Here is an 18,272-nt window from a genome sequence, read left to right on the forward strand (position 1 = left end):
TTACAATATATTTTTTAATTTTTATAAATAACTTATCTGTTACAAAGACAGATTACCCAGCTAAGTCACAAAACCATCAACTCAAGATATCCAAATTAGGTTTTATTAATACAACAGGTAAAATTTATTTGTCAATCTTCACATAGAACTGCAGATGAAGCTGAAAAACAAGGCCTCTTTTTAATAAACAAAATGCATTTAATGCATATTATGCTTTGGAGCTACTGACTTTTCATTTGGGATTGACGTTTATTTCCCACATTTAAAAAATGCAAAGCCTTTAAAACAAAGGCCTTTGTATATTCACATAGGTCACTTGTAAAATTACTATTAAGGTATCCACTGGCAAATATTTACAGTGGGTGACAGTCTACTTTGTCTCTTGCTACATTTAAGCATTTCCTCCTACCTCATTCTAAGATACACTACATCATTTTTGTAGTAGGCAAGAGAGCATATAAAAATATAAAACTATGTTCTTTATTTCAGCTCTGTGTGTTCCTGAGCACCTGAATGCTTTCCTTCAAAGAACAAAGGATTATTAAAATAAAGAGATGCTTGGTATTGCTTCAGTGTTCAAGTCTGTTTGATTTCTCTTTCCCAGCCTACATTTCATATTGTTTTGCTATTCTCCAGTAAGTCAGGTTAGGAAGCTGGCTGCCAAGATACTCAGGGCATCAGTGTTTTGCATTACTGCTGCCACTTTGTGTACTGCATGTACTTCCTCAAATAAAATTGCATGAAGACTCTGCAAAATATAGCAGATGAAGCCAAGCTTATTCAGCTGTTGAACTTGGGTGTGTTGAACATAGTTTGACTTTGGTTCTCTTGTGCCAGACAAAACCTTACATAGTGTCACCCACCGTAAAACACAGTGTACAGAGTGAACTATATGCAAAGACTCTTCAACTTTCCCTGCATTTTCATCTTGCTGCATCTGCAGGTCTTCACAGATCATCAGCAATTATAAGAGCAACATACAGACCAGGAGGCAATGAAGAAATCATTTAGGCACTGTTTATCAAGAATGCTGTTATTTGAAGGCACTGCTTCTCTCCGATCTCCGATCAAAGCTTTTAAAAAAGGGTCATGATCACATGTAATCATTTAAAGGGAAAAAGAAAGTTAACAAAGACTATTACATTATACATTAAGAAGTACAAGAAATAATAAAAGGCGAAGAAAAAAGTCACTTAAAGCAGGCTCTAGAGCTATGTACAGTAGGAAAAGCTTTGGGGGTATTTCACTGGGTGCACTGTACAGACAACGCATGCAGTTTTAATCTTCAGACATGATTGTCATGATATGGGTCTTCACAGAGCAGAGCCATTTTCTGGGAAGACAAGGCACGGAGTACCACTGACTTGTGGAATTCTTCCACAATCCACAGGCCCTATGTGGCAGCAAACAGTTTAACACACTTTCCATGTGTACATTTCCATTTCCTTGGCGAATGTAGTGTTACACTGAAAGCTTACAAACAACAAAAAGGCTATTAATCTAATTCCCTTCCCCTGTCAAAATTCAGTAGTGACATCTGTGGAGAAAGGTGGTGGGGGTGGGGGTCACTCGAGCATTGAACATGGCGAGTTTCTCTTACTGGGGTTTTGGTAATACTGTACATGATTCAGGCAGCTGGCAACCAAGTCTTCAGGAGATTACCTTCCAGCTGATGAATTTCAGCTGCCTGCAGCACAACACTGAGGTATTAATCTCTGTAGCATGACATTTAACATTAGTAATAAACCATCTTATCACACGCTCAATTTTACAAAATCCTATGCATAAATGATTATTTATCCCAAGGAAATGACACAATAGTCAAAGGCTGGATTTACAGAAGATGTGAGCCTCTCTGGCTCAGAAATGCCTGGGCATTTCACACTGTTCACAACGGTTTAAGGCTGGGTGATTTAAAAAAGTACAAGCAGTACAATTCCACTGAGCTCCCTCGTCCTCCTCTGTGTCAGGTATAGTCTTTGGTGTTTTGACAATGGACCTTTGATCTGCTGGGGTAAAACAGAACAAATAATTAGTTAAAAAGAAGAAATTCTGTGAAGTCTTTATTATTATTTATTTAGATATTTTATGCCACCTCTCTAGGAGAGAATAGTAAAAACAGATTGCATTTGCTGGAACTGAAAGATTACATTCCTTCCTTCCTTCCGCTGCTCTATATTTAAAGTTCAAAGACTGTCATGCAGTAGAGAAAAGTGAATGAACTCTGCCCTCCATTTTAGACTGAACCATCCCCTCAGCCAATAACCTCCTTACTTTAAAAATGAGAAGCACTATGGTTCATCATGTGGAAAGAGTACAACACAAATGGAAGAGAACAATAAATATAATAGCAACTTCATCACACGCATGCTAACTGACCTCAGCTCGCATGTGATATTGAAAAAAAAAACACAGCAGTATGTGTTAAGTATGCATATATATATCTATACTGTACCTTTGGGCTTTGGTGCAACAGGACCTAGAAATCCAATATTGTCATAAAAATTATGAATGGCACTGGGATTAAAATGTGGTCCTGGGAAGAGGGAAAAGAAACAGTACAATGAAAGAAAACCATTTATACAGAAGGGGAACTACAAAGTGAAGCACAGGAAAATATAGGTGACAATGTTACTGGCCAGATGTGAACAAGAAGACAACTCTTGTAATTTGTATGACAGAAAATAATTTCATTAGTTGAAGAGAAAATAGAGATCACAGGTTTCTCCAGTGAAACTACTGTTTCTGTACACCTACTTACGAACTCAGTTCAAAATGTAATATTTTGCATTTGAATGTACAGGGAGAAAAATGGCTAAACAGAAAGAGAAGCATGTCAGGTTGCAGCAACCTTAGCCCTTACACTAAATTTTCAGTGGGGATGTCACGTAAATTCATTTTTATATCCCATTCCACCCTCCCCCTGTAGATATAAACTGAACCAACCCAAAGGTATTTGTGTTCCTGTAGTAGAGTAGTGTGGATTGTAGTGCGGAGTCTTTAACAAAAACAGGGAAAGCTTGGAAGCACTTTGAGAGATGCAGAATACAGGCACAGCAGGTGCCTCAAACTAAAGACCTACATAATTCAAGTAGGAAGCATGTGCTGTTCAATCACACATTTATTTTACAAAATAAGTGTAATACAGTAGGAGATCAGAACCATTTTCAGAATTTTTTAACCTGTGCAGTGTTATTACTGCATTTTGACTAAAAGATTCAAAGTGCGCCACACTGATTTTTGACTGTCATAAAATTGATTCCTACCACTCAAAATGCAAAACAAGCATCCTTTCACATGCAAGGCTTGCTTTTTAAAGTCAAGTCCTATCTTGTTCCCCAACTGAACTTCTACATTTTGAGGATCTTGCTTTCTTCTACACTGCAAAAGCTGCATTTGGGTGGGGGGAAATGGAAAATTTGGCACTGCCTCTCCTGTCAAATGGAAATCTATTTCTAAGCTCTTTTTTTTTGGCAGGTCGGTGGGAAGTTATAATGTCAGAAACATGCAGCATCTTGCCTTCAACTTGGAAGCTGCTTTAAGGAAAAGGAGAATAGGTTTGGGTTGGCGGCAGCCAAGTCAAACATGGTCAGAGTGGAGGGCAGTTTGGGTTCTTACTACAAAACTGTTGATGTGCAGGGGTCTATTTTTCTCCACATAAATGGATGACAATCACTTTTTGGGGACAATGCATTAACTCACATAGGCCACAGGGATGCAGTCTAGATCAATCTAGGGGGGGGGGTCTCAGAGGCTAGAATGAGGTTTTAAACTATGTCTCATTATAGTCTGTTGTTCCACAAAAAGCTTACTGGAAGTCCCTGCAAAGTAAGCCAGCCTCAGTTATACATCACTATCTTGTGAGCTGTTCCTAACTGAACTGTAATTGATAGAAGTATTAAAAATTCTAGTTCCCAGTATTTTATATCCTTGATTGAAATTAATTTCTTCCTCACTTGCAGAAATATAGACTTGATCATTCATGAACACAGAACATTCTGCCAACAGTGACATTTAAAACTCTTCAGAGCAGAGAGAAAGGTTTTGGCATTTTGTTTTCATTTCATTAAGAACTTTCATAACGAAGTGAAATAATTAACCATCACACAATGTGTTCATTAAGTCTTTATGTACACTGAAGACCTCCAGCGCTCCAAGCTGATTTGATGAACAGGCAAATTTATGCAGGGCAAATTATGTACACAGATAGTACCTCTTGCTTGAAAAAGATCAATCTCTTTGGTTAGGCAATCTATGTCTATTTGAAGCTGTCTGTTACAACTTCTTAACTGCTGCATTTCTTCAAGCTGAAAAACAGAATAATGAAATTACAATTTCATGTGTTGGATAAAACATTATTTTTAGGATAAAAATGGTATGATGACATTTACGATAATTACTATTAAGGTCATGGCTAAGCAGTTTGTCCACTTAAGAACTCCAAACAGAAGTTCAGGGATACTTCAGGACACCGTGCATGTAGAGAAAGCTGCAGTAAGTAGAGATACTTGCAAGAAATTGCCCTTACTCCCAGTGGTGGGATTCAAATAATTTAACAACTGACTGTATACAAGCACCATTTTAACTGGTTCTGCCAAAGTGGTGCAAACCTGCTGAATCCCACCACTGCTTACTCCCCCTTGTGGACTGTGAGTCTGTGAAGCTTGTCCAACAAGAGTAAAGGAAAGAATGGGTACTTCCTTCCAAAATGCTCTCTTCTTATTGCAACTCCCCAAATGCTGCATCCCACATTGTTCCCCCTTGACCGACCATAGTAGCTTTTCAGACCACGAAAAAGCTCCTAGAGGAAATGGAAGTCAGTGAGAATTACTGTAATGAACTCACTTCATTCGTGAAGCACTGGAGCCAACCCATAAACTAGTTCCCAACTTCCTTCTCAAATAGAGACTCTTAGCTGACCCCCACCCCCCACGGCTTATAGCAATGCCAGGGATGACAGTTGTCTTTGATAACTTCAAAACTGAGTCTACATGGATAACCATTTGTTTTTTCAAGAACAAATATACATTTATGCATGGCAAGCATCCATTAAGTTTGTGGGAAGCATTATACTTCCCTTCAAATTATAAGGATTTGATTCTAACATCTGAATAAGACCAAAATATTTTGTCCCTAGACGTATGATGCATTTTTACACCCTCCAGTTTTTAGGACTTACTGAAGGAATTTGGGAAGCAGAATTTGATCTTTTCAGGCGCCTTCGTGTTAGATTATTCTCCATTTCATTTACTTCTGATTTTAGTTTATCCAGTTTTTTCTTTTGGATCTCAAGTTCTCGTTGAAGTCGTTCCATCCTAGCCTTCTGGTGTACTAGTAAAGCTGAAGAACATTAAGATACCACTTTAACAACATCTGATATAGTACAGTGCGACCCTGGGGCAAACAATTCCATTAGAAGACATGTCAATTTGTCCAATATCAAGATTACATGTCCTACATGGTTACTTGGGAACACACTAAAGATAACTTATGACAATCGTATCCATAGTATAACTTGTGAAACCAAGAGTTTGATAAAAGCTGAACAAAACCCCATCGTATCCCAAGATTCAAATATGCCAGGAGAAATTCAGCACACTGACTGTCTTAATTATATTTATTGCCCATGTCCTGGTTTTTCCCCAACTTTCTTATTCTGTGCAGGCAGCACACAGATCATCTTATGCTGAGCTTTTGCGTGAGATTTGCTTCCCTAAAGCTCCTATTTCCCGCACCTTCTCAGTCTTTTTCACCTTCTATTTACAGCTATTCCTGCCCCCAAAACATCTGCATTGGCTTGTCTAACAAGACGGCCTTTGAAATTCCAACATAGAAATAATTTTCAACACTGTATATCTTTCCCATTTAATTATCAGGATGTGTGCAATGGCCAGTACACTCAGTGGAAGGTGCAGACTTGCAAGCTTTTAGCTTAATCTAGATAGAAAACTTTCCTTTTATTATTTTGGTCTTATTCGTGGTAATATGGTTACCAAGTTATGAAAGAATTCCTTGAACCCATTTTAAACTATCTTTTATGTTTAAAAAAATCCCTGTTTTATTTTAAAAAAAACTTTGGCTTAAATCAACCTCCTTAAACCATTCCACTCCCACAAAAACCACAACTCTATAATGGTATACATACAACCCTGAGGCCAATCATTTCTGCATATTTAGCAATGAGAATTTAAGAGAAGCATCTGTTTAAAAGGGGCTGCTGCTGGACAGAAGTTACACTGAAAGACACTGGGCTGCATCACAGCATTCCACCCAGCTAACAAGTGTGGAGCCCTTTGCTTGAGGAAGCATCCTCCACCAGAGGCAGGCTCTGCACTTAGCTGAGTCAAAAGTAGGTTTTAATCCATTATTTACAGATGGAATCTTCCCAGCCTTTAAGCTGAGTTCAAACTTTCAACTAATTATACGTATACCTCATCTTTTATTTGGTGTTTCTCTTCTAATATTTTGGTACTATCCTCCATTTTTCATTCTATTTTTAAAAGCAACCTTTCACTTCTTTTGTGTACGTTCAAAGTGCTGAATTCAATAGCACAGTACGTTTGAAAGGACTACTGTCTACACAAAAATTCCATTTTTATAATGGGTGACATTTTATAATGGGTGACAAAAGCAATTAGGAAGGCCAAAGAGGACTAATATTTATTTTCCTAGCTTGACAATATCTGACATCTGGATGCTTAATGCCTTGACTTCCCAATTTCTTCCTTATTTCAGTCTTTGTTTTTACCAGGTAGAGGAATAATACACAGATTAACTCCCTCTAGTGAATTTTTTAAAAAAGGCATCAGAATGTGTTTTAAAAAGAGCAAGATAACATAACATTTACTCTAAATCCAGAAACATAATACACATATTAGGACCAGGAGTAGTGGGAGTAGTAGTTTGGATTTATATCCACCCTTTCTCTCCTATAAAGAGACTCAAGGGGGCTAACAATCTCCTATCCCTTCCCTCCTCACAACAAACACCCTGTGAGGTAGGTGGGGCTGAGAGAGCTCCAAAGAACTGTGACTAGCCCAAGGTCATCCAGCTAGCATGTGTTAGAGTGCACAAGCTAATCTGGTTCACCAGATAAGCTTTCACAGCTCAAGTGGCAGATTGGGGAATCAAACCCAGTTCTCCAGATTAGAGTGCACCTACTCTTAACCACTAGATCATGCTGGCTCATTAGAGCAGTTTAAAACAAAAAATAGGGGAAGGAGACATCTCAGGTCTTGTCTCTAAGCATTGTGGGTGAAATGTTGAACACGTAGGGAGCTATTAAGCGGTGAGGGGGTCCTTCTGGAAAGCACAAAAAAGTTCCCTCACACAAATAAGGAACTCCAAATTCTACATTTGGAATTGAGCAACTTGGTGTTCTATTATTTATTTGTATTACCAATATCTAATATTTCAAACTTTTTCACAAAGAATATAGCAAAGTACAGAGACTGGGCCTGAGTAGGCATCAGGGCCGCAACAGCATGAAATAAGGAACTGTGCTGGTGCTGAAGCCCCACCTAGTGGCCACTAAATTTCCAGCCACGATCCACATTTGATTTTGAGGCTCCATTGCATACCATCCCACAGGTTCAGCACACTTTTCTCCTCAATGTTGGGGGCAAGTAACCTGAGTTTTTTTAAAAAATCAAATAACAGCAGAGATGGTTACGGTGCCAGATGCATTGCCAGGCATAGTACTTTCTATGATCTTCTTTTAACAAACAGGAATTTCAAAAGTAGTTTGTGCAATTCTTTGATCAGCTGAGTTGCATGCCGTACAGTAGGCTACTGCAAACCCCTTATATGAACCTGTAGCTAATTAGTCAAAGAAAAATAAGAGCCAGCATGGGGACGTGGTTAAGGTCTGGGAAACCCAGGTTTGAATCCCCACTTATGCCATCGAAGCTTGCTGGGTGTTGGGCCAGTCACACACTTTCAGACTCAACCCTGGCAAGTACTGGATGAGAGGTCTCCAAGGAATATTAGGAGCGTGACATGGAGGCAGGCAATGGCAAACCACCTCAGAAAATGTCTTGGCTTGAAAATCTTATGGGATCGCCATAAATTAGATGTGACCTGACGGAGGGAAAAAAGAAGAAACACAAAGAGACAGATAATGGCTCATTGCAGCAGCAAGGGTCTCACTCCTTGACAGTTGGCAAGCTTAGTGCAACTTTCCAACTTTAAAGGGAAAGTGAAGGCTCACCATAGTAGCTGTTCTAAATGGTGGAAGTCCTTGGAAGCAGCAAAACTTCTGACTGCTTCCAGAATTCAGCATATTAACAGAAGAAAGGCCCTGGAGCCTGAATGCTAAATGCCCCACTATGAATTCCTTCTGCACAATTTGGCAGGTTATAGACTCTATTTGGAAGAAGAACAATGGCTCTGAGTTGGCAGACTAACAATACGTCTTGTGTCACAGACTGGAACATACCTGTTTCCCATTCGAGAAGACAGCTAGTGATGAGTCCAGAAGATACAAAATGGCCTAGTAAATCATAACTCAGCTATAGGTTTATTTAAGGCTTCATCCTATTAGATAACGAGTGAGGAGAGTGAGTCAGAGAAACAAGAAAGTAGGAAGAATTCATGTGACTTCTGGTGGTGGAAGCTGAGCTGTGTCTGCTTCTCAGAAGACTGTATTAATTGGATTAAAGACTGGTGATACAAATAACCAGTCCACTCTACCCGTGACAGGGGTAAGTCAAGAGATCAGTCACACAGCCAGATGTGGCTCTCCTTGTGTGTAAGTATGCAGAAACATAGGTTTCTGTGTCTTGCTTGGGGAGTTGAGAGCTCTGATGGGGCAGAAATCTTGCTCCATTAGCACAGAAGACTCTATGCAAACTCTCTTCATCACCCCTCAATCCAGACAACATCAATCTTATTGACAAGAGGAGTTGACTTCTGCAGCCAAAAGACAACACTTGGTGAGAGTAAAAACTTTTCTCTGATGTCATTTAATTTACAAAGGAATGAAACGATAAATGCTTCAGACAAGACAAGAATTTAAATGGAACATTAATAGTACAAGATTTTCTTTTCCTAATTAACCATAGATTTTACAGTTACTTAGAGGGTTGATTACTCTTATTTTCTTTTTAATTGTTAAAAGTGGGAAATGGATTACGACTGAAGAAAGGCTGGCTTAACTTTATACTTGCTGTGAATACGACTGAAAAAAGGCTGGCTTAACTTTATATTTGCTGTGAATTTATACTTGCGCACCTCAGTGAGGTGACCTTGAAGTCTTGCAAATTCCAGATAAGTCTTGTTATGGGAATTTCTCTCTCGCTCTCTCTCTTTCCTCAAAACTGTGATAAACTTAGTTACCAGCTTAAACTTAGTATAAGAAGTTAGTGGCATTTAGTAGTTGACATGGAAACTACAAAAATTCCAGAATTTTGGAATTACAGAAATAACAGAATTGACTAACTTAAGAGAGAAATCTTGTCTACAAGAAAGACAATATGTCTACTACAAGAAAGGCTTCAGCACAGGCTCTTAAAAAAATTATCAGAAAACCTGAAAGAAGAATGGGAACTGTTTGGATTTAGAATTGAGCAAAAATTAGATACCATGAACAGGGAGTTGACAGAGCAAACCAAAAAAATGGAAACATCCCTAAACCAGCTAGTGAATGGCATCAAATTGATCACTAACAGAATTGACCAGATTGAGGAGAAAAGTTACACTATGAAACAGTATATGGGCAAGTACTTAAATGACACTGCACTAATGGAAATAAAAGAAAAAGAGGTTTTTTTTCTGAGACTCAGGGCACTTACAGAAATATCAGGAGAAGATACCAGAGAAAGGATTATATTGGCTCTTGCAGATTTCCTGGGATGATATGGAAATGGAAGTAGATAAATTTTACAGAATTAACTCCAGATATGCTGAAAGAAAGAGCATTCCAAGAGATATTTTGGTTTAATTTGTGAAAAGAAAATGAAGAAACTGTATTTTGCAACAACATTTTGATAGGGAGTGAAAAATAGATGGAAAACAATTATAATATTGAAATAAATACCCATGAGAATGTTGCATAAGAAAAAGGAGCATGCATTCTTAACAGAGAAATTAAAGCATAAGAAGATCAGATTTCAATGGTAAAAGCTATATAAGAACAAGCCAGCTGGATCAGACCAGAGTCCATCTAGTCCAGCTCTCTGCTACTCGCAGTGGCCCACCAGGTGCCTTTGGGAGCTCACATGCAGGAGGTGAACACAATGGCCTTCTGAAAGGTTTGTCATCGACATATTCCCTTCCTTAGCCTTTTATTATTGTTAAGATGATACTTTATTCAAACAATGGCAGAAAGATAACAAATTTTATCTGACAAGGGAAAAGAACCTCAAATTTAAGTATAATTTACTCCAAGATGCAAAAGAAAAGGGGTCTACCCTTGCCAGATTTGACGTTGTATTTTGCTTTCTGTTATTTAGTTTGGATGAAAGAATGGATTACATCAAAAAAACGGAAGATTATTGGACTTAGAATGGCATGCCTATTAATGGTATGATAAAATTAAAGTTAACAAGGATTTTAATAATCACTATGTCTGACATGCCCATATTAAGAATATGGAATAAATTCAAACCAAGACTATTAGAAAACACCAGGGTGGCTATCATCACACTATACAGATGTGAAAAGACTCTTGAAAAGAAATTTGTGATTCTATATACTGACCTCCTAGAAACTAGGAAGCAAATACAGGTAAAATTAATTGCAATGGGCTGTCCAATGCACAATTACAGGAGAGAATCAAACTACCGTATATACTCGTGTATAAGTCGAATTTTTCAGCACATTTTTAATGCTGAAAAAGCTCCCCTTGACTTATATGCGGGTCATTAAAATTTTGTGTGTGTTTTTACTTTGCCGGCCAGCAGGGGGCGCAGTTTTTATGCAAGAGGCACCAAAATTTCAGGGTACCCTCAGAAGACTCTCCTGATGATACCAGCCAAGTTTGGTAAAGTTTGGTTCAGGGGGTCCAAAGTTATGGACCCCCAAAGGAGGTGCCCCCATTCCACATTGTTTTCAATGGGAGCTATTAGTAGATGGGGCTACCCTTTTGAGGGTCCATAACCTTGGACCCTCTGAACCAAACTTCACCAAACCTGGCTGGTCTCATCAGGAGAGTCTCTTTATGATACCAGCCAGGTTTGGTGAAGTTTGGGTCAGGGGATCCAAAGTTATTGACCCTCAAAGGGGATGCCCCATCCCCCATTGTTTACAATGGAAGCTAATAGATTTTTCATTTCTGATAATATCCCTCTTAAAATCTAAGTTGGGTTACATTTGGACATACAGATGATGATGAGGAATCCAGTTTTGAAGGATTTTAACTCTTGTGTTTTAGCTTGGTTGCTGGTTGAGTTAAGGTTTTTGTACTTTTAAAGTTATTGTTGATACCATATTGTTCTTGTTGACCCTCTTTTTCACTTACAGAGCCAGTTTACTGTTTTTCTTTGAAATAAATATTCAAAAACATTTAACCTACTGATGCCTCAATTGATGCTGCATTTCCCACCCTCGACTTATACGCGAGTCAATAAGTTTTCCCAGTTTTTTGTGGTAAAATTAGGTGCCTCGACTTATATGCAGGTCGACTTATACACGAGTATATATGGTAGATTTTAAAAACTGTATGGTTCTGAAGAAACTAAGACAATATTTGAAAGGGAATTATGCACAAATATATGTTACTGCTAAGATATACAAACTTTTCTTGAGACTGGAAACAGAAGGGGAACAGGTTAAAGAATGAATGATAAAATGGGCTATTAACTTTGGGCATAATACCCCATTTAAACAGTGGGAGGATATGTGGTCAAGCGGGATTAAATATACATTAAGTTCTAATTTGAAAGATAATTTTTATAAAATGATGTACTGTTGCATATGACACCAGCAAAACTGGCAAAGATGTATAAAAATGTTTCAGGTAAGTGTTGAAAATGTGAACATCAATAGGGGACTTTTTATCATTTATGATGGACCTGTAGAAAAGCGAAAGAATTTTGGAGGTCACTGCACACAATAATCCAAAAGATTTTAAAGACTAATATACAAATGAAACCGGAAACTTGTCTGTTGGGACTTATGTATAGATCTCTGGAAAGAAAACATGGACTTTTGTTTTTATATATGACAGCAGCAGCAAGTATATTATATGTGCAAAAATTGAGAACTCCAATTATTCCTAGAATTGAAAAAGTTGGGTGAAGATACTAGAAATAGCTGAGATGACCAAGTTAACTTCACTATTAAAAGAAAATAACTTAATCTATCATGTCCAATTGTTCATGAAGTTATCTAGATAAAACAGAAAAAAGAAATGAATGACTAATAGTTTTGAAAGGTAAGGATTGTTAAATTAAGATTTAACAGAGAAAAGTGAGACTATTTATTAATAATGATGTTAATCTCATTTTGATATTTAATGGCCAAGTGCTGAAGCTGTAGGGTTTAAGGGTTAACATTTGGTGTAGAAGAAAATGGACATCTAAATGAAATAAGTACTTTATAATTTTAATGAATTTTTGTCTGTGTATACTTTTCTGAAGGACAAGTAAAAAACTTAAACCACAAAAAAGAAAAAGAAACAAGGTGGTAGGATCCCAGTCTCACAATAGCAAATTATTTGGGCGTTATACAATTTACAAAACAACCAATCAAAGTGATGCGAACAGACTGGAGGATTGATATATTCAAATTAAAATATTTGTGTTACTGCTATCAGCAGGAGAGAATATACATGTGCTTTTATTTATTTATTTATTTATTTATTTATTTATTTTTTAAACTTTTATACCGCCCCATCCTCTAGGGGCTCTGGGCGGTGTACAGCATAAAACATGGTACAACAAGTCACTAAAATCTTTAAAACAGCAGTAACAAACACTAATAGTAATAATAAGAAGAAGAAGAGGCGTCCGACCGGCCCCATTTTTCATTAAAATTTTCCCAGAAGAAAAGGAGGAGAGGGGAGGGAGGCGAGCCACATTAGATGATAGCCTAAATAACAGACCGACTGGGGCATCCGGGGGCACCATTTCAGCGGCTGGTCCCTCCAAAGGCCCGGTGGAACAACTCCGTTTTACAGGCCCTGCGGAACTCATTGAGGTCCCGCAGGGCCCGGACAGCCGGAGGAAGGGTGTTCCACCAGGCCGGGGCCAGAGCCGTAAAGGCCCTGGCCCGCGTGGAGGCCAGCCGCATCATTGAGGGGCCAGGGACCACTAATAAATTAGTCTCCGTTGAGCGGAGAGGCCGTGCAGGGACATACGGGGTGATGCGGTCTCGAAGATACGAGGGTCCCAGGCCGCGTAAGGCCTTAAAGGTCAACACCAGCACCTTGAAGATGATCCGGAACTCCACCGGGAGCCAGTGCAGTTGGTGCAATACAGGCTGGATGTGATCATAGACGGCGCTGCCCGTAAGTAGACGCGCTGCTGCGTGCTGGACCAGTTTTAGTCTCCGGATCAAACGCAAGGGAAGACCCGCGTAGAGCGAGTTACAATAGTCTAATCTGGAGGTGACCGTTGCATGGATCACAGTGGCTAGGTCCGCTTGGGAGAGGAAAGGAACCAGCCTCCGGGCCTGACGGAGATGGAAGAAAGCAGCCCGGGTTGTATGGGCCACCTGGGTCTCCATTGAGAGAGACAAATCCAGGTGGACCCCCAGGCTGCGCACGGAGGGGGTCGGCGCCAATGTGACCCCCTCCCACACCGGTGGCTGGAAAATCCTGTCCCCCCCCTCGCGGCCAAGCCAGAGGATCTCCGTCTTCGATGGGTTCAGTTTTAACCTGCTCTGCCGTAACCAACCAGCAACCGCCTCCAAACAGTGCTGGAGAGCCGCAGGGGCGGCGACTGCTCCCCCCTCCATCAACAGAATGAGCTGCGTGTCATCAGCATACTGATGACAGGTCAGCCCAAAGCTCCGTACCAGTCGAGCAAGGGGTCGCATATAGATATTAAAAAGCAGCGGGGATAATAAAGCCCCCTGGGGTACACCGCAATCAAGCGGGCACTTCCGGGAGGCCTGTTCCCCGCACCTCACTTGCTGACTTCGACTCCGGAGAAACGAGGCAATCCATTGAAGGACAGTGCCTCGCACCCCGGAGGTGGCCAGGCGGTGGGTCAAAAGGTCGTGGTCGACCACATCAAATGCTGCGGTGAGATCTAACAACACCAGCAGTGCCAATCTGCCTCGGTCGAGCTGAATACGGAGCATATCTGTGACAGCGACGAGAACAGTCTCCGTCCCATGCCCAGCACGGAAGCCAGACTGGAAGGGGTCAAAGGCTGATGTGTCATCCAGAAAACCTTGAAGCTGCTCCAACACCACTCTCTCAATTACCTTCCCCAGAAACGAAAGATTCGAAACGGGGCGGTAATTGGCCAGATCCCTCGGATCTAACGGTGGTCTTTTTAAGAGTGGGCGGACCACTGCCTCCTTCAACCCATCCGGGAAGACTCCTTGCTCGAGGGAGCCATTGATGATACTCAACAGATGGGGTCGTAGCTCCACCCTGCAGGTTTTTACAAGCCAGGATGGGCACGGATCCAGAGGACAAGTAGTAGGTCTAACAGCAGCTAAGGTCCTGTCAACAGCGGCTTTGGAGAGCAAGGAAAACTGGGCCAAACAAGGGCCTGAAGACGGCAAGGGAGCCTCCAGTTCACTAATTGTATCCAACGTGGGGGGAAGATCCTGGCTGAGCGACGCGACCTTATCCGCAAAAAGCTCATAAAAGCCTCACAGCTGATGCTCAATTGTGAATTTGAAGACCTCTCCGAAAGGGAGGTCAAAGACCGAATTATACGAAATAATTGTGCCGGGCGGGAGCTAGCGGACGCGAGAGAGGAGGAGAAGAAAACCCTCTTCGCCTCCTTCGTCGCCACCTCATAGGCTTTCATAAACATCCTATAAGATGTTCACATGGCTTCGTCACGAGATTTCCTCCACACTCGCTCTAGACGTCTAAGCACCCGTTTCATATGGCGCAACTCCTCAGTATACCAGGGAGCGCGCCGGGAACGGGGGCGTAGAGGACGCCGGGGGGCAACAATCTCGATGGCATCGGAGAGCCGGGAGTTCCAGTCCTCCACCTGCTCATCGAGTGTGCCGGCGGGTTCAGGGTCCCGCAGAGCATTCAGGAAGCCAAGTGGATCCATAAGTCTCCGCGGGCGGGCATAAATTGGCCTGTCGCCCAGACAGGGGTGTTGCGGCAAGTCCACCCGAATTTTCAGGGCATAATGGTCGGACCATGGCACTCTGCTAACAGAGGATATGACCAGATTAACCCCCGACCCGAAGACCAAGTCCAGTGTGTGCCCGGCCTCATGAGTGGGGCCAGAATTTATTAAGGAGAGGCCTAGCGTCGCCATGGATGACACTAGCTCCACAGCCACCGTGCATGAGGCGGTGTCGACATGGACGTTGAAGTCCCCCAAGACAATAAGCCTGGGGAACCGCAGCGCCCAGTCTGACACCACCTCCAGCAGCCGCGGCAGGCCGTCCCCCGGTGCGCTAGGCGACCGGTACACCAGGAGGACGGCCAGCCTCTCCACGGCCAACCACTCGAGGCCAACGCATTCCATGCCGGCGATCTCCGGGACGGGGACTGCCCTGAAAGGAATGGATTCACGGGTGAACAGAGCCACCCCACCCCCCCCGGCTCTGTGTTCGTGGTTGATGGAGACACGCGAAACCTGGAGGCGCGACCTCGCACAAGGTGACGGTCTCACCTTCGCGCACCCAGGTTTCGGTGACACACGCCAGGTCCACCTGCTGGGCTCCAAGAAAATCCTGGAGCACCTTGGTCTTATTGTTAATGGACCTGGCGTTGATCAACATCAAAGACGAAGCAGAGTGTCCCTGATCCCAACCACCATCGTATTTCGGGATAGGTCGGAGGTCAGAAGGCGAACGAGCATAGCCATATCTCGTGCGCCTTCTATCATATGGCCACCGCCTACCGCAATATCTTCCCCGTCCCATCAGCACTGGGATCCCTAGCCCCAAAGTAGGTGCCCCCATAATTCTGCTAACCTCCCTTCACCCAAAGCCTGACTAAGCTAAACCCCCCCACCAAAGGTGGGTCCAGCTCTGCTAATAAATAGATGGAATAAACCCAATAGGTAGGGTTATCTAAGCTAAACCTAAACTACAACAACAGAGCTGGGCGACTAATTATAACCTACCCACTAACTCAACATTAATACAATTCAATACAATCTATAACAAATCAAACTATTACTACTACAAACTGCTATACTCCTAATACTCATCTAGATTGTAAAACTATAGTTAACTACAATCAGGGAGTTTAAGGGAGAATTAAGTCAGAGGCTAGAAGGGGGGAAATTCAGTGTGAAGGTTTAAATATCTTAAGATACTTAATACATTCAAACAGCCATCCACCTTCTGTTATTCAGCAGGCATAACATGTGAAAAAAGTTTGCTACAAAACATCCAGCATCAAATGTAATATTTTCTGATGCTTTTGATAAAAAACCTTCACACTGAATTTTTCTACTTCTTTCGGTCACTTTACTACTAGAAGATGGGAGGTGTTAGGAAAGGTTGACTGAAAGTCAACTGACTGAAAGACTGAAAGGAGGTATTTCATTGATTTTGATTGACATCCTGAAGAGCTGCTGCCAATCAGGGAAGCCACCAATGAATTCAAGACTTGTCATTGGTAAACCTGAATATTTCTCTCTCTAACCTTCCTGAAACATCAGGCTAACTGCTCTGTGTCCATCTTCAGCACATGCCACAGAGTGCAAAAACTTCAATTTGTGCTACAGATATAATCAGTTTGAACTGTCAATGGTTGCAATAAAAAGTCTAAAATGAAAGTCTTCAGTTGTAATACCATGAATTGACAGTACACCTTGATTTTTGTTTTGGATCTTACGCAATATCTAACTTCAGCATTTTAGGCATCTAGGCCTAGTACACAAGCAAATTACATCTTTAGGTACCTAAAGAAAAAATACACTGAAATTAGGTATTAATTAGGTTCAGTACCTAATAACAACAACAAACCAAACTACTTTGCTGGTGTATCAGCATTACAGAGTAAAAAAGATTTTCTGGCCTTGCTGAACAGCCTTGGTCATGGCTGTCTCTCAGTCTTATTTACTAATATGAAGTGAGTATAATAGTGGCTTTTTTCCTGGGTTACAGAAATAAAAGCCTGAAGGGTATGCAAAATTGTAATCAAGCAAGCAAGAGAACCATTTGTCTGTAACCCTAGTTCTTTGCAATAGTAAAGACCAACAGCACATCTGCAGCTACAATACCCATGAAAATGCCCAGTGCAATGCTGGTGAGTTTAGGAACACTCAAACTATTTCCACCAGTTCTGACCCCCATTTTAGATTACTATAACAGGCTGGGATGCATGTATTATGGCCATCTCATGATATACATTCCAGCAGAGTGGAAAAGGCAAAGAAATGCTCAATTCAGCATTGCATTACAAATTGACAGGGTCCCTGTGCATAAATAGACACGTTGCCTTTCACCTACAATTTTCAATTCAACATCCAGCTCAGATACTTCTGCCAGATCTGGACATGCCCTTCATATTTAATATTAGTAAGGAATGCCAGGTAAACCTGCCAATCTATCACACTTGATTTCCTTCTGTGATGTTGGGAAATATAAACTATTGCAGCAGCAATGTTAAATTTTAATTATTTTAATTTTAATTATTTGCACTGGAGGCAAAAAGACTTTTTGGCAGATGTATTATATGTTTAATAGTCTTCTACTAACTTTAGATTTGAACTAATTATTCAGTTGTATTACAGATTTGAAATGTATTTTCTAGTTAATTTTAAAACTTAAAAATATTAGAGTGTGAACGGCAAATGCAAAGATACACAAGATAGATTCAGCATGGATGTTTAATAAGAATTTTAGCTTATGCCCCGAATTTAACATTAAGATCCTATGAACTATTTATTTGAGAGGGCCAATTTCTTCAGTGTTGAAGGAGTAAATCTCTTAATTACACATTTCTAACCTTAACTAGGTCTTCATCAGTGTATGTGGCTCAAGTTTCAATTTCAATTCAAATTGTTATTTTCTATCACATTAGTCTCAATGCAAGAATCTTCATATTTATTTACAACAGAAACACAAAACTTTAAACAGCATATAAGATACTCATATATTGTGATTAAACACCAATTCTCAGAGGCTTATTTTCTTCAATAGTAACAGCCCAATCTGGGAGCAGCAGAGGC

The 18,272-nt window shown here is 40.8% G+C and overlaps 1 protein-coding gene across 4 annotated transcripts in view; it reads right to left on the reverse strand.

Annotated features, from left to right (window-relative positions):
- TAB2 (TGF-beta activated kinase 1 (MAP3K7) binding protein 2) overlaps positions 1 to 18,272 on the reverse strand; it is a 76,665-nt gene continuing 58,393 nt past the window's right edge. For 3 of the 4 annotated variants that reach the window (XM_048489013.1, XM_048489032.1, XM_048489004.1), the window contains 4 exons: positions 5,180 to 5,340; positions 4,214 to 4,307; positions 2,456 to 2,536; positions 1 to 2,009 (listed from right to left, as the gene is read on the reverse strand). In XM_048489013.1, coding sequence (XP_048344970.1) covers positions 1,861 to 2,009; positions 2,456 to 2,536; positions 4,214 to 4,307; positions 5,180 to 5,340 — 485 coding nt within the window. In that variant the 3' untranslated portion in view covers positions 1 to 1,860. The remainder of the gene's footprint in view (positions 2,010 to 2,455; positions 2,537 to 4,213; positions 4,308 to 5,179; positions 5,341 to 18,272) is intronic. The other variant, XM_048489023.1, reaches the window with a different exon arrangement.

This window comes from Sphaerodactylus townsendi, linkage group LG01 (assembly GCF_021028975.2).
Source record: "Sphaerodactylus townsendi isolate TG3544 linkage group LG01, MPM_Stown_v2.3, whole genome shotgun sequence".
Taxonomy (NCBI): domain Eukaryota; kingdom Metazoa; phylum Chordata; class Lepidosauria; order Squamata; family Sphaerodactylidae; genus Sphaerodactylus; species Sphaerodactylus townsendi.